Source organism: Monodelphis domestica, chromosome 3 (genome assembly GCF_027887165.1).
Source record: "Monodelphis domestica isolate mMonDom1 chromosome 3, mMonDom1.pri, whole genome shotgun sequence".
NCBI lineage: Eukaryota > Metazoa > Chordata > Mammalia > Didelphimorphia > Didelphidae > Monodelphis > Monodelphis domestica.
Window position 1 is genome coordinate 84159829 of NC_077229.1, and position 15102 is coordinate 84174930.

Here is a 15102-nt window from a genome sequence, read left to right on the forward strand (position 1 = left end):
GTAAATATTAATTTATTGGTTGACTAATTTCAATCTTGCTAAATTCCATGAAAATTCATGTGATAATGCTTTGCTACCTTATAGGTGGTGGTAATTAGATAAAATTTCAACATATAAAAAAAAAATAAAAAAATAAAAACTGCCTGAATGAAAGCCCCCATGCACTGAAATAATTCTAGCAGTACCTTTTGTAATAGCAAAGAAATAGAAACAAAGTAGAAGCTCATTGTTTGGGTGATAACTAAATAAGTAGTGCTATGTGAATACAATTAAATCTTACTGTGTTACAAGAAGTTATGAATAATACATAGAAAGATGTAGATGAGTTGATACAAAGTAAAAGAAGTATTGCCATGGGAAAAAAATATAAAATGACTACAAAAATGTAGATGGAACCTATAGCTCCCCCATTCAAAAAAAAGTCACAAAATTATAAAGAACAAATATAGACCAAAGAAAAGAATGGATAGTCTACAAATGTAGAACATTGCATATACTTTTAAGATTTTTTTCAACATGATGATCAATTTTGCTGATTTTTTTTTCTTTAAGATGTTATGGATAGCTACTTTCAGCAGGGGGTATTGAAGTGAAGGAATACAAGAGAAAAAATTATGTGGTAGGAAAACTATATCAAAAAATTATTTTTAAAAGAAAACTTGGTGGGGTTGCAGCTCGGTGGTTCATTGGATTGAGAATCCTGGTCTAGAGACAGAAGGTCCTAGATTCAGATCTGGCCTCAGACATTTCCTAATTGTGTGACCCTGGGACAGTTACTTAACCCCCATTGCCTAGCCCCTACCACTTGCTCTTCTGCCTTGGAACCAATATGGTCCCAATTCTAATATTCTAATGTGGAAGGTGGTGTAAGGGTTTTTAAAAAGGAAAAAAAGAGCATAAGTAAACATAGAAGGCTTAGTGGGAGTTAGAAAGTAACATAATCTAGTTCTTTGTCTATAGAAGAGTTTTCAGAAGAACATAAAGAGGCAAGATGATAACAGACATCAATTAATGTGTTGAAAAGAGAAGTTTTATGATTCTGTGTTTGGTTTTATCAATATATTAAAATTTTATTGAACTAAAGCAATTAAGTCAGATCTTCACTTGGTCTCTCTGTCCCAAATGAATCCCCGCTTCCCTTAAAAGACTCACAGAAAGAGTTGGATTCTATTCTGAAAAGCCATTTCCTTTTTAAGAACAGCTATTTTGTGCATCTTAATCACTTAAATATTTACTTTCAAACAACCAAGTCCAGAAAGTGTGCCTTACCAATGAACTGGGTCTGCTTATGTCTTGTTCTGTTATCAATATCTCATGCCTAGGATGTCTTAATTTTATGGTTGGACTGAGTAGATTTAATTGGTCACCAGGGATTTAATTACTAAAGTTAGCCTTTACACTCTTTTGAAGGCCCCAGTACCAACTTACCTGGTATATCAGTCAGAAGTAGGCCATTTACTCCATCCTGTAACTAAATATGCCTGTCAATCATCCAATCTAGCTAGTCTTCACTTGAAGATCTAGTAGAAGAAACCATACCACTAGAGGCAGCCCATTCTGCTTTTGCACAGAAATGAAATTCTCTTGCCACTTTTGTTCTAATTCTGCCTTTTCTGGATGCTAGCTAGACAAGTCTGATCCTTCTCCATGAAGTCCTTCAAATATTTTTAAAATTTATTCCTTTTAGTCTTCTTATCAGTCTAAACATTCCCAGTTCTTTCAACCAGGCTTCAAGTGACATGATTGTGAAACCTCATTCCAAGCAACTTGTCAGTTCCCTTCCAAAAAGATGACTATATCTGAATAGAATCCTCCAAATATTGTCTGACACTAACAGAGTCCTGGGATGTGTCATGACTCTTTAATGTAGCCAGAAAGCTATGTTAGATTGTTTGATCATCCTGTCTTTAGCCAGAGCTCTCCCATCTTATACATATGAAGTTAATAATTTGAATTAATGTCAACTTTAGATTTATCTTTATTAAATTGTATCTTAATTAAATTTAGCCTTATATTCTTAGCATTGTCATCAATAAATATGCAGATTATCCTTACCTTTATTGGCTACATCATTAATAAAACCACTAAATGCTAATGGGGCCAAGCCCTAAGGAATTACCAGGCTAGACTCAATTTATTAACTCCATTTTATTCACCATTCTGTTCTCTTTGGACTTATGATTAAAACCAAAAAATAACCGCTACCCTTATAGGAGAGTGATGTTGACAAATGAAATTAATCTCCTAGAAATAAGGAAGAGATACCATCTTGGCACAAATTTACTAGTTTTGTTTAAAAATGAGATATGAGCTTAACCCTACTGAATGAAACTGCTATTATAATCTAGTTGTAAAAGCACTAAATCTCAGAATTAGGAGACCTGGGTTCTTACGGGGCCTGCCTCTTTTTACTATTTCTTTGACCTTGGACAAATTGTGTAATCTCTCTGGTACTGTTGGCCCATCTTTAAAAAAAGAGTTCGAGCAAGACTTTCTAAAAATACTTTAGCGTATCTCATCAGATATGACACTGTTCCTTCAGGGGGATAGAGTGTTTCATTTAGACCGACCTATCTAGAGTATCTATTGCCTTACACACTGCTAATTCTTACCTGTAAACAATTTTGGAAGCAGTAAGGCATTTAAGTTTCTAGAGAATGAAGACTGAGAAGCTGTACCACCACCCATCAGGTTTTTGGAATCAATCCTGGATGTGTTGAGTGGGTAGGAAATGAATTTTCCAGGACTAGTTCTTCAAGATATTTGCATGTAATGAAAATGAGCAATCATTTTGTCAGCAGCACTTATGTGGAGACATGGTGATCAAGTTACACAACAATAACAGGAGGTGGTAAGATGCAGTGTGCTTCAACTAAAGTTTAGCAAGCCTGATGTGAAATCCAAAGACTTTGTACCACAAAGTGTATTGACTGGTCTTATCTCGCACAGCAAAGAGGGCTTCCCAAGTCAAACACTGCAATGACCACCCTCTACTGTGATACATGCAAGGCCATACTTCCAACTTTGAAGAAAGGCAGTACCACAATCATCTTTAGGATGGCAAGCTTTTTCTGACATGTCCCTAATGGAACTTTGATTAGGAGTCCTTAGACCCTCAAAATCTTCATTTGAAAGATCCTCCCTTTTCTGTTAGCATTTCCCAAGAGAAAGAAGAAGCAAGATAGATGTTCTAGAATTTAGACTCTTTGTAACACCGCACAGACTGAGTAGATGGAGAAGCTGTTTAATCTGTGTGATTTTGACTTTCTCATTAACTGCTTAATTACTGAATTCAAGGCTCTGTGCTTACTTAGCATTTGGGGTCACAAAAATAAACGGTCAAAATAGCCCTTTCTCTGAAGGAGTTTGAGGGGTAGGGTACAATATGGATATAAATTAGTACAAAACAACAGTGAATAAAGACAAAAGACAGACATTAAAGCTTGGTAGTAGCTATTTGTTGACTAGTGGAGTCATCAGGGCCCTTGAATCTATCCCTCCAGTCCCATAACTCAAGGAATGCTGCCTCAGAAGCAGGCTAAACTCCATTATCTGAATTATAGTAACTTTTACTGGCACCTTAATTTATATGTCAAGTCTTCATTTTTCCTTGTCCTAAGGAGCCTCTAGTTCCTACCAGATATATAGTCCTAAAAGTTAGCTTGCCCTGCTAGGGTTTGGAGCCTGATGAATTAGTTTGTAACTGAAGTTTGGTTCAGAAATACCAACTCATCAGTCTGCCCAATAGTGCTTTTTATTGTGAAATGTGATCACTATTGTAAGAGCAAACCAGTGCAAGGGAAGGCCAGTCAGTCAATTCCCAATCATTCCTAGTTCCTCTGCTATATTAGTGGGTTGTTGCTTTCGAGCATGTGATCCTGACTCTAATAAGTATCAGTATCACTGGCAGATTTCTGTGCTTAGGTTTACCGATTTTGATGGTATGTCCCCATTATAGGTCATCTACGAGAAGCTCCCTCCCCACTCATGATGCATTCCCCTCAAATGCCAGCGTTCCAGGGTCTGGCTCACCAGTCTCCACCACAGCAAAACGTCCAACCCAAGAAACAGGTAATGGAGTTTATTGGTCAATAGTTTGAGGTTGGGAGCTGAAATGGGAATATTAAGTTCCTTACCTTAAAAATTGTGGTGCTATTTCAGGAGCTTCGAGCAGCCTCAGTAGTGCAGTCCCAACCCCTGGTAGTAGTGAAGGAGGAGAAGATCCACTCTCCCATCATCCGAAATGAACCCTTTGGCCCTTCCCTTCGACAGGATCCCCCTAAGCACCCTGAGAACATCAAGGCCCCTGTCCATCTCCCTCAACGTGAGTTAGTTTATTGGTTCTTTCTTGTGTACCCCACTCTCACACCCCAACCCCCAATCAAACTGAAATTCAGTGTCATGCTAAGATCTGGCCCTTCAGCCTTCCTCTCTGTGTCTCAGGACCTGAAATAAAGCCGTTAGATGTTGGCAGACCTGTGATCCGACCTCCTGAACAGAGTGCACCCCCAGCAGTGGGTCAAGACAAGGACAAGCAGAAACAAGAACCCAAAACCCCAGTTGCTCCCAAAAAGGTAAAATAAATATTCCTAAAAATCTCAAAAGCTTAGCTCACACACTTTTTCTTCCAGTCTTGAACAAATCATCAGGAGATGGCTTCTCAACCATATGCCTAAGTGGGATAGAGAATGTGTATAGAGAATATACAAAATATTAGAAAGAAGGAACTTAAGGCTGTGTCCCTTGCCTCCCTCTGTGTTCCTATTAGAAGACTGATATGATCTTTAATATAGGTAAACTAATCAGTAGAAGCCTCTGAACTTACTAGGTCATAGGTTTGGGTGTTCTGGAATGAGTTATTCAGCTTGTCCCTAACCAAACTTTTTCTCATTTGACTAGGATCTCAAGATCAAGAACATGGGCTCCTGGGCCAGCCTAGTCCAGAAACACCCCACCACTCCGTCCTCTACAGCCAAGTCATCAAGTGACAGCTTCGAACAGTTTCGCCGAGCTGCTCGAGAGAAGGAGGAGCGAGAAAAGGCCCTCAAAGCCCAAGCTGAGCATGCTGAGAAGGAAAAAGAGCGACTAAGAAGGGAACAGGAGAGGATGAGGTGAAGGAAGGGAGAGGGAATAACAACATTTATATGGTATTTGTTATGTGCTAGCCACTGCTTGAAATACTTTACAAATATTATCGGATTTGATCCTCACAACAATCCAATGAGGTTGGTGCTTTTATTATCCCTATTTTACAGTTGAGGAAATGGAGACAAAGGTCAAGTGATTTTCCCAAGGTCACACAGCTAGTAAGTGCCTGAGGATAGATTTGAACTTGGGAAAGTTCAAGTGAAAGGTTCTTCTGGTGGGGTTCAAACATCTCCCTTTCTTGTCCCAGGGGAAGGAAGACTCGATTTCTGGAGAAGGCCTCCCTCCATCTCATTAGGGTCCCTTGTTTCTAGCAGGAGCAGAGAAGAGGAAGATGCCCTAGAGCAAGCTCGGAGGGCTCATGAAGAGGTTAGGAGGCGTCAGGAGCAGCAGCAGCAGCAGCAGCAGCAGCAGCAGCGACCAGAACAACAGCAGCCACCAGTAGCTACAGCCTCCTCAGCTCCCCAAGCACAAAGCTCTCAGCCCCAGGCCTCCCAGTCCATGCTGGATCAACAGAGGGAGTTGGCCAGGAAACGGGAACAAGAGCGAAGGCGCAGGGAGGCGGTAAGTTGGAGTATATTCTAGGGGCTGGCTGGCACTGTATCCTGGTTACTCAGCTGGCCTTCAAATGGGAGCTGTGTATTTTTAAAAGGTCTGTGTGTATGCTTAGAATTAAATTGGATACTTGAGGGAGGAAGGGGGCATACAAAAGTAGGACACATCATCTCGAGACTTTTTGAGATTAACCACGACCAGGTGTGGAAAACAGAACAAGTGTTTACAATGATAGACTGAAAACCTCCCAGAGACTTCTCAGAGAAAGATCAGTGTAGGATGAGAAAAACTTTCCAGAGGTGGCACTTTTTGTACTATCCCCTTGAAAAAGAGGGAGGCATCTTTTAGTGGAATCCCATGGGTGGAGCAAAGATGGGGTGAGGTGCCAATCTGGGGAAAGGAGCAGCAGCAGGAAGGGATGGGACTAGCTGCTAGAACATGGCTTCTGATTTATCTTTTTCCCCCTCTCTCTAGATGGCAGCTACCATTGACATGAATTTTCAGAGTGATCTTTTGGCAATATTTGAAGAGAATCTTTTCTGATAGCGCCTGAGTTTCTTCTGACTCTGATTTTCTGGCAAAACTGACTCTGCCTAGTGTTACTGGCGGCTGGGAGGGGGTGTCCCTTGGGCCCAGCCCTTGTGCATGTTCCACCCGTCGTGGGTCTGTCAGCCAAGGATCAGCAGAGTCTGCCTTACCGTTGGACTTCCCCACCCCCTGCACACACTGAAGTCAGACCCAACCTCAAGCAAGCGCTGGACCAGGTGGTTCTTAGGCATGAATGAGGTCCTCCTCTATGCCAGACGTATTCACAGTATATCCAGGATGTCACGTTCTTTACCAGTTTTCTAACCTTGAGAGTTAGGAGCCCCATCAGGGGCCTTGTCTCCCACCCTGGCATCAGTTACCACTATCTCTACCCCACACCACAAGACCAGGGGTAGCAGAGGTAGTCCATGGAGAGCAGGAACCCACCCATGTTGTTGGGATGGGGGGGGGGGGTGATAACAGTTGGGACCAGCCCCCAGCTGCCTAAAGTCCCTAGTCACACTGGCTTTGCCTTGAACAGAATTCTACCCTGCCCCATCCCCTTCGAGCCTTTAACTGAGATCCGTTTCTCTGTAAGTGTTCGCTTGTGAAAAAGGGAATAGTCCAGTGGAGGTGTGTGAGTGTCCATGGCCATTTGGAGTGAGGTGGTCGTCATAGCACGCGTGTGTGGAGGCCTCGCCTGGGAGCGAGACTACCAACCAAAGTCAGTTCCTTTCCGCCTTTTTTTTCTTTCTGCCTTCCTTCCTTTCTGTTCTTTTTAAATTTTTATTTTTTAATTTTCCTTCAGACACAAAGGCACTGCTTAACTTGGAATGGGTGTTATCGTCTCGACTCCTTTGAGTGGTGGCAATGGGGGTGGGGGGAGGGGGCGCCGCACTGTGGGTAGTGTGTGACCGTGGCTGTATTGTATAGTGAATATAGTTGGCATATATTTGTTTGAGGTTTGTTGGTGACTCCACCAAACTTGGTGTAAAAAAAAACAAACACAAAAAAACAAACAAAATACAAAACACAAAAAAACTGCTTATATTTTACTCAATTTCAAACTTTATTAGTCTATATTTTTTAATTGTAAAACCAGAAAGCTGCATCTTTTTTATTTTTTTTATTTTATTAATTTTTTTTTGGTGTGTGTCTTCCTTCCTTCCTTTCTTCCTTTTCTTTTTTTTTTTAAATGTCATATCTGTTTCAAGTTGTTTTATATACCAGGAAGGGAGTGGACCCAGGGCTGGACGTGTGTGGCACAGCAAAGATGGTGGGCACCCCCCTCCACCATCAGTGGTCTCACCCCTACCCTTACTCCCCACCCATGGCCCAGCGTGTTTTTCTCTTTACTCTTTTTTTTTTAATTTTATAATTTGAACTGTTCACAAGGTTATGTGCCATGAGTACCCACTATACAGTACAATACTGGTGCCTCAGTGTTGGCCAAACTCTGGAGTAATTAACTGGTTTGACTTTAATACGGTGAATATGCATTTGGTCTGTACTGATCATGGAATAAACGCATCTCTTTTTTTTTAAAAAGCTGGCGTCTTACTGATATTTCTTTTGAACTCTCTCCTTGTGATAGACCTGGGCCTGGAACATTAGGGTAATGGCCTTGCAGGTGATGAGAGAAACACTTCAGTCAGCCAGATCCTTGTTCCTCCTATTGATGCCTCCAACCTTCTGCCAGTCCTGCCTTCCTTGAATGCTGAGTTTTAGTCTCCTGAGCCACTGCCTCCCAAGTAGTCAACAGTATATCAGAAGCCCAGGAAGAAGTGATCTGGAATGTGACAAAAAGGATCGAATCAAAGCTGCAGCCTTGTGCTGTGGCACCCAAAGCCCATCTTGAACTCAATTGGGTGGCCATAGCTTTTGGGTCCAGTTGAAGCAACAGAAACAAGTAGGATATTAGGCAGAAAAAAATCCCTCCTTTTGAAGCAGACATCAGTGCCAGGGTAGCTTGAAGAGGAACTCCCTTCCTCCACTGCATGAGGCAGCAGAACTACCCAGAATCTTCCAGGGTGCTGAAGCCACAAGGTGTTAAGCAGAGGATCAGCTTAGCTTGGCTGTGGACCTCAAAGAAAATAGAAGCTTTGCTATTCCCAGGCAAAGTTGTAGGGAGGTGGGCTCTTACTTCCTCTGCCCCTTAGGGAGCCCCATACCCAGCCTCTTTCTTAGCACCATGGAGGCCTGACCTTCTGACAGTATTCCTTCTCATTCTTTCTTCCCACCCCTTTTGTGAAAGCACTTTGGATATTTCTCCTTTCCCTTTCCTCAACCCCCTACTCCTTTAATTTTAAGCTCAGGGTTTACCAGGTACTCTTAAATGTACATCATCTAAAAGAGACATGCACACATATATACATAAACACAGCCAGATTCTTCTCTCCTCCCCTACCCCCCATCTCCCTTTTTGGGATTGTATATAAAAACCACCAAATCCCTGCCCACCCATTTAGGGGCTTACACACACATGCACACCCAGCTGAGTCCAATTTGAGAGTGGGCCTATGGATGTAAAATAAAAATGTTATAATTTATTTGTATGCAAAGAAATGTATTAGTAGTGACATTTAGTCTTCCCAGTTTTATTTTTTAACTAAAATTTAAAAGTGACCCTACTTTAAAACTCTTTTTCTCTTGAATTCAGGATTTGCCAAATTACTGCAGGTTTGAAGCCTGGAGGTATTGCTTCTAGCTAGAGAGAAGGCTATGACCATCCTGAGCCCAGGGTGCACATCTCCCTCCAGGAGTAGAAGGCATTTGGGCCCATTGGTTCCTAAAGTGCAACTGACCTGGTTTTTTTGTTTTTTTTTTTGTTTTGTTTTTGTTTTTGTTCTTTGATTTTTTCCCCCTCTTTAACTTTTATTTTTCTTTCATTTTTTTCTTCTGTTGTGTTGGGAGTATTTCCTAGGCCAGGCAGCACCAGGCATGTTTAGCTGGAGGAATAACTGTTCTGCCAAAGGTATTGCTTTCAAGAAAGTTTTTTTCCCTGTTTGACTCATTTGTGTGCTTATGATTGGGTTGCAATAGGATGGAGCCACTATTTAATTTTTTTCCTTCCCTACCTTGCCCATACTTCATATTGATTCCCTCCCACTCCTTCCCCTCTAGGAATCTAGTCCCCAAGATGTACTTCTGGCGAGTTTCTTCCCCTCTCCCCCCTTTCTGTGCCCTGTACAGGAGAATGAGAGAGATGTGTACAATCTCCCACTGTACTGGATGCACAGATGGATCGCTTGGCCATTAATAATGTCAGTGAATTTGAGGCTTGTATTAAACACTTTAGACATTTGTAGAAGAAGGAAATTAATAGAATTTTCACTTATATACTAAAGGTTTTTTTTGTGCAGTTCTCATTGCAAAATAAACATTTGTACTGAATATCAAGTGACCCTTGAGGCGGCTTTTTTTTGGGGGGGGTCAAGAGAACCATGTTTGAGGGGTTCGGAGAGGCTGTGTAGAGCAACAGGAGTTGCAGCTGGGATTCTAGGTTCTTGTGACGGGAACCCCAGGGCGAGCAGTCACCTTTTATTTCTAAACCAAGTTTGTATTGTTTTGTCATCGTTACCTACTGCGTGGCTTGCCCCCTCCTAGAGGGGTGTAAAGAGAGACCATCGGCCAGGCCGCGGTGGTGAGCCCCTCCCACACCTGCTTTGCCATCTTACGGCTTCCCGAGGGAAGAGGGACTTCACATATTCTTAATAACTCCCCTTGCGGAATACCTGAGGGTATTTGATTGGCCTCAGAATGAGGCTCGGCCATTTTCATTCCTTCAGTGTGACTTCTTGGTGCTTCTACCCAATCCGAGCTAAGAAAGGTTAGAAGGGCGGGCCTGGAAACTCATTGAGGTCGGGAAGTGGTAGAGGTGTAGGGAGCGGAAACCTCGCAGCCTATGGGAGGAGTCACGCGGTTGCCCCACCCCCCAGAAAGAGGCCGGGCTGAGCGCCGGCCGGGGCCTCAGAGGCCTTGCCCCCTCCCCCAAGCTCCACACCGGCTCGAGCTCTCCTCGTTCCCTTCTTAGCTGGAGCTAGACGAGCCAGCTAGGTGTTCGAGCTGGATCCTCTGGGGTCCTCGTTAACCCAAGCTCCCGAGGAGCAGAGCGGCCAAGCCCCAGAGGGACAAATCGGCCTAGCCCTGGAGGAGCAGAGCGGCCACGCCCCCGAGGGACAAATCGGCCAAGCCCCCGAGGAGCAGGGTGGCCACACCCCCGAGGAGCAGGGCGATCAAGCCCCAGAGGGGCAAATTGGCCTAGCCCCGGAGGAGCAGAGCGGCCTAGCCCCGGAGGAGCAGAGTGGCCAAGCCCCAGAGGGACAAATCGGCCTAGCCCCCGAGGAGCAGAGCAGCCACGCCCCCGAGGAGCAGAGCGGCCACGCCCCCGAGGGACAAATCGGCCAAGCCCCCGAGGAGCAGGGTGGCCACGCCCCCGAGGAGCAGGGCGATCAAGCCCCAGAGGGGCAAATTGGCCTAGCCCCGGAGAAGCAGAGCGGCCTAGCCCCGGAGGAGCAGAGTGGCCACGCCCCAGAGGGACAAATCGGCCTAGCCCCCGAGGAGCAGAGCAGCCACGCCCCCGAGGAGCAGAGCGGCCACGCCCCCGAGGGACAAATCGGCCAAGCCCCCGAGGAGCAGGGTGGCCACGCCCCCGAGGAGCAGGGCGATCAAGCCCCAGAGGGGCAAATTGGCCTAGCCCCCGAGGAGCAGAGCGGCCTAGCCCCGGAGGAGCAGAGTGGCCACGCCCCAGAGGGACAAATCGGCCTAGCCCCCGAGGAGCAGAGAGGCCACGCCCCCGAGGGACAAATCGGCCAAGCCCCCGAGGAGCAGGGCGGCCACGCCCCCGAGGAGCCCGGCGATCAAGCCCCAGAGAGGCAAATCGGCCTAGCCCCGGAGGAGCAGAGCGGCCACGCCCCCGAGGGACAAATCGGCCAAGCCCCCGAGGAGCAGGGCGGCCACGCCCCCGAGGAGCCCGGCGATCAAGCCCCAGAGAGGCAAATCGGCCTAGCCCCGGAGGAGCAGAGCGGCCACGCCCCCGAGGAACAGAGCGGCCACGCCCCCGAGGAGCAGGGCGGCCACGCCCCCGAGGAACAGAGCGGCCACGCCCCCGAGGAGCAGGGCGGCCACGCCCCCGAGGAACAGAGCGGCCACGCCCCCGAGGAGCAGGGCGGCCAATCCCCGGAGGAGCTGATAGACCTAGCTCAGGAGGAGCAGGAACCTAGTTTTGCACTTTTCCCTTGGTCCAGCTATTCCTCCTTTTTTGTGGAAAGAACCACCTTCCATGAAGACATGCCGAACATCCTGGTATCGACATTGCTGCTGCCTTGTCGGTGGTCGCTGAGGCTGCTGCGGTTCTTCATGTGGATCCTGGTGTACTGGGGAGCATGCCTAGCTGCTGTTGTCTATTCAGGGAAGGCCCTTGGCCACGTGCTAAGTCAACCGCATCGAGGCTGCTGTGGCCGCCCACGAACCAAGATCCCATCGTACCTGATCGACCCCTCCTTCGGGCAGCACTGTTTCATGAGTCTCAAGGTGAGCTTGGCCTGTGGAAGGGGGGGAGTGTGGTACCCTGGCAACTTTTGAAGAAAGGCTGGGGGAGGAGAGCCCAAAACCAGGAGCAGGGGCTGCAAGGGTCATAGGCACCTAGCTAGGAAAGCTTCTCTTGAGCAAAACTGGGAGGGGGGGGGGCAGGCTTCCAAACAGGGAGAGGGAGCTCCCTACCAGCCTTAAAATGGGAAACCTGGAATCCCTCCCTTCCCCTCAAGATCATGGGTGCAAGTCTAAACCCATCATATCTTGGGATCCTACATTTAGAACCCAGGGAGACTAGAAATTATCTGATGAAATCCTCTCATCGTAGAAACCAATAAACTGAGGCGGGAGGAGATGGAATCTCTTTGATTGGAGGTTACTGTAGGCATAGATATCCCTGGCCTCTCTTCATCTACTGCACCCTTAGTGTGGTGGAAGAAGCTGAGAAGAGCTTGGAAGGGAGGGACCCTGATTCCAGCTTTCTTCCTCCCAGACATCTGGCCTGCGTCTGCATTACGTTATTCGAGGCCATGGACCACTGATGCTCTGCCTCCATGGCTTCCCTCAAAACTGGTATGTGGCAGAGAAGGGAACAGAGAGAAAGCCAGAAGCAGCAGCCACCCCCTCTTCTCCCCATTCCCACCTCTATCCCATCCCCATGACATTTTGATGTCTTAAACAGACCCTAGTAAAAGGTCGAGCCCTAACTGGAAACCACCTCTCTTGCTCTAGTTGAGCCAGTCCCACTGGAAAGATTGGGAGGGAGGTGACTCAACCATCACCTCCAACCCCTTACTGGTCCCACAGGTTTTCTTGGCGATACCAGCTTTTAGAGTTTGGCGAGGCCTTCTGTGTGGTAGCAGTGGACATGAGGGGCTACGGAATCTCAGATTCACCCACCAGTCTGAAGAGCTACACCATTGATGCCCTGACAATAGACATCAAAGACATTATTGAGGGCTTAGGTACCTTAAGGCTGGGCATGGCATTGGGGTGGGTGCCTAAAGGGTCACAGAATAGATGGGCATTTCCTTCAAGTGGTGACATACTGAATGTGAAATGGCCCTGGTCCAAGTCCATAGTCTCAGTTCTAGTCCAAGCTTTCTGTTTCACCTCCATGAAATTTCAGAAGGGCCTCTAGAAACTGTGAGGTATGCTAGAGCCTCCTCTGAAATCTGAGCATCCTTTCAATACTGCTATCATTTCAAATCCTTCAGCATTTTCCCTAAGCTTCCTCATCAAAAAAAAAAAAAAAGCTGGAACAACCTTAGAGAATATCCAGTCCATTCTCTTCATTTTACAGATGAGGAAAAGGATTAGAATAACAAAGATCAGTGAACAGGGCTATTTGACTAGATGGCTTATAAGGATACCATTGTGTATGTTTTTGATCCCCAGGGAAAAAGAAAGATTGGAACAAGCACCTGCAATAGTAAGGACATGATGGTCAGAACCCCAAGGGCCTTATGAACTCATTTCAAGCCAGTTTCTATACTATTTCCCAAGTTAGCAGGAGATGATTGGTGCATTTAGAAGTTTTCCTTCAGGATGTCTAGATACCTGATTCATGTAGAAGACTGAGGCTGTGATCCTTTCAGCCCAGCATCTTCTTGGCTTGGTGGTATTGGAGGGCTACAGGGTTGATTTACTTACTCTCCTTAGTGGCTGAGGCTCTATTCTTCATCAGAATCCTACTAATGGTCCGGGAGGGCCAAGTTGCTGATTTTCCTTGCCCTTCCAATTCTAGCACCTTTTCTATTATACCTTCTACTTTAGTCTCCTAAATTCACACCTGTCCTATCCCACCCATACCCGGAATCCCTGCACCACTGACAGGTTACTCAACATGTGTCCTGGTGGCCCATGACTGGGGCGGGCTTCTGGCCTGGAATTTCTCCATCTACTACCCAAGTATGGTGCAGCAGCTGGTGATAGTGAGTGCTGCCCCTATGTCTGTTTACCAAGGTATGTGCTAAGAGGGGAAAACATTAGGAGATAGGGTGGACTGGCCAGACCTAGGGATGAGGGGTGGGTGCTGAGCTCTGAGCAGGGGACTGCTTCCCAAGGAATTCATATGGGTGGTTTCCCTTATTCTTTTCCCTGCCCAGAGTATGTCATGCAGCATCCCAGCCAGCTTTTGCGTTCCGGTTATGTGTTCCTATTTCAACTACCCTGGTTGCCTGAGAAACTGCTTTCTCTTTCTGACTTTAAGGTTCTGTTCCTTCTTTCTGCTTGGTAGATTGGGGCAAAGGGTGGGGGGGTGGCAGTGGCGGGCAGAATTGGGTGGGAGAGATGAGGGGAAATGGGATGATGGAAGTGGGGAGGGAGATGGTATACTGGGATGGGAAAACTACTTCTCAGAGCTGTTGGGGGACATTTGTAATGAAGAAGAATGCATGTTTGCAGATCTTAAAGGAAACCATGATACATCCGGTAACTGGAATCCCTGGCCTTACAGAGGAGGAGCTAGAAACCTTCCTGTACAGCTTCTCCCAGATCCATGGCCTCACTGGCCCCCTCAACTACTACCGCAATCTTTTCACGTAATGATTTGTAGGAGTGGGAGCAACTAGAAAAAGGGGAAGATTGATTTTGGAAAGAATGATGGGGTGATTTTAAGGGGAATGCAGGGAGAAGGAAATTTGAAAGAGTAGGAAAACTGAGTAGGCATAATTAGGAACAAGAAGGTATTGAGGAAATCATTGGCCCTGATAAATGACCTACATCCTTTTGCCTTCCAGACACTTCCCACTAGAACGTCAGCAGCTGACAGTACCAACATTGTTGTTATGGGGTGAGAAGGACCAATACCTGGAACCTGGACTTGTGGCTAGTATTAGCAAACACTTTGTGTCAGACCACCTGCAGTTCCATATCCTGCCTGATGCTGGCCACTGGATCCCCCAAGGACAGCCAGCACAGATGCATAACTACATGTGGTCTTTTCTTCGGCGTTTCAAGGACTAGTCATGATTCTTCAGATATGAACATTCCAGTTTTCTGTTCCCTCCAAGGCCCACTCCAGACAAGGGAGGAAATGGGGCCATACTTGAAACAAGCTAGCTTTTGACCTAAATGTAGAAGCACCTTCCCTCTCTAATTTCCATGGTTTTTGCTCCCTTCCCATGTTTCTTCAAAGACGCCTAGTCATCCCCTGCTTCCCCCACTTCCAAAACTCATGTTGTCCTTCCCTGTCCCCTCAGTTCCTGGCTGGTCCCAGTTGAGCCCTAATAATTCTTGAAGCCCTTTTCCTTCACTGCTACAAAGAAAGGATCCTCTGTGAAAAATCAAGGGGGCCTTATAGCTATGATGTATGCGCAGAAATAAATCTCCCACTCCCTG

The 15102-nt window shown here is 46.1% G+C and overlaps 3 protein-coding genes across 8 annotated transcripts in view; 2 read left to right on the forward strand and 1 right to left on the reverse strand.

Annotated features, from left to right (window-relative positions):
* Positions 1 to 7776, forward strand: part of BRD4 (bromodomain containing 4) — a 165882-nt gene extending 158106 nt beyond the window's left edge. For 3 of the 5 annotated variants that reach the window (XM_056822341.1, XM_056822342.1, XM_056822343.1), the window contains exons 15-20: positions 3959 to 4071; positions 4162 to 4324; positions 4444 to 4574; positions 4900 to 5111; positions 5463 to 5709; positions 6175 to 7776. In XM_056822341.1, the coding sequence (XP_056678319.1) occupies positions 3959 to 4071; positions 4162 to 4324; positions 4444 to 4574; positions 4900 to 5111; positions 5463 to 5709; positions 6175 to 6243 (935 nt within the window). In that variant the 3' untranslated portion in view covers positions 6244 to 7776. Of the gene's footprint in view, positions 1 to 3958; positions 4072 to 4161; positions 4325 to 4443; positions 4575 to 4899; positions 5112 to 5459; positions 5710 to 6174 lie in introns of all 5 variants that reach the window. The other 2 variants (XM_056822339.1, XM_056822340.1) reach the window with 1 other exon arrangement.
* LOC130458068 (collagen alpha-1(III) chain-like) lies at positions 7584 to 11519 on the reverse strand. The gene is made up of 3 exons (XM_056820988.1): positions 11505 to 11519; positions 9963 to 11446; positions 7584 to 8017 (listed from the first exon to the last, which is right to left on the reverse strand). The coding sequence occupies exons 1-2, from the start codon at positions 11517 to 11519 to the stop codon at positions 10268 to 10270; spliced, it is 1194 nt and encodes a 397-aa protein (XP_056676966.1). The 3' UTR covers positions 7584 to 8017; positions 9963 to 10267.
* EPHX3 (epoxide hydrolase 3) lies at positions 11428 to 15102 on the forward strand. Of its 2 annotated transcripts, XM_001367085.4 has the most exons (7): positions 11428 to 11760; positions 12254 to 12333; positions 12568 to 12725; positions 13597 to 13725; positions 13869 to 13972; positions 14167 to 14303; positions 14502 to 15102. In XM_001367085.4, exons 1-7 carry the CDS (start codon positions 11518 to 11520, stop codon positions 14725 to 14727), a joined length of 1077 nt encoding a protein of 358 aa, XP_001367122.1. In that variant the 5' UTR covers positions 11428 to 11517; the 3' UTR covers positions 14728 to 15102. The 2 variants fall into 2 exon arrangements, with proteins under 2 accessions (XP_001367122.1, XP_056678324.1); XM_056822346.1 differs by lacking the exon at positions 13597 to 13725.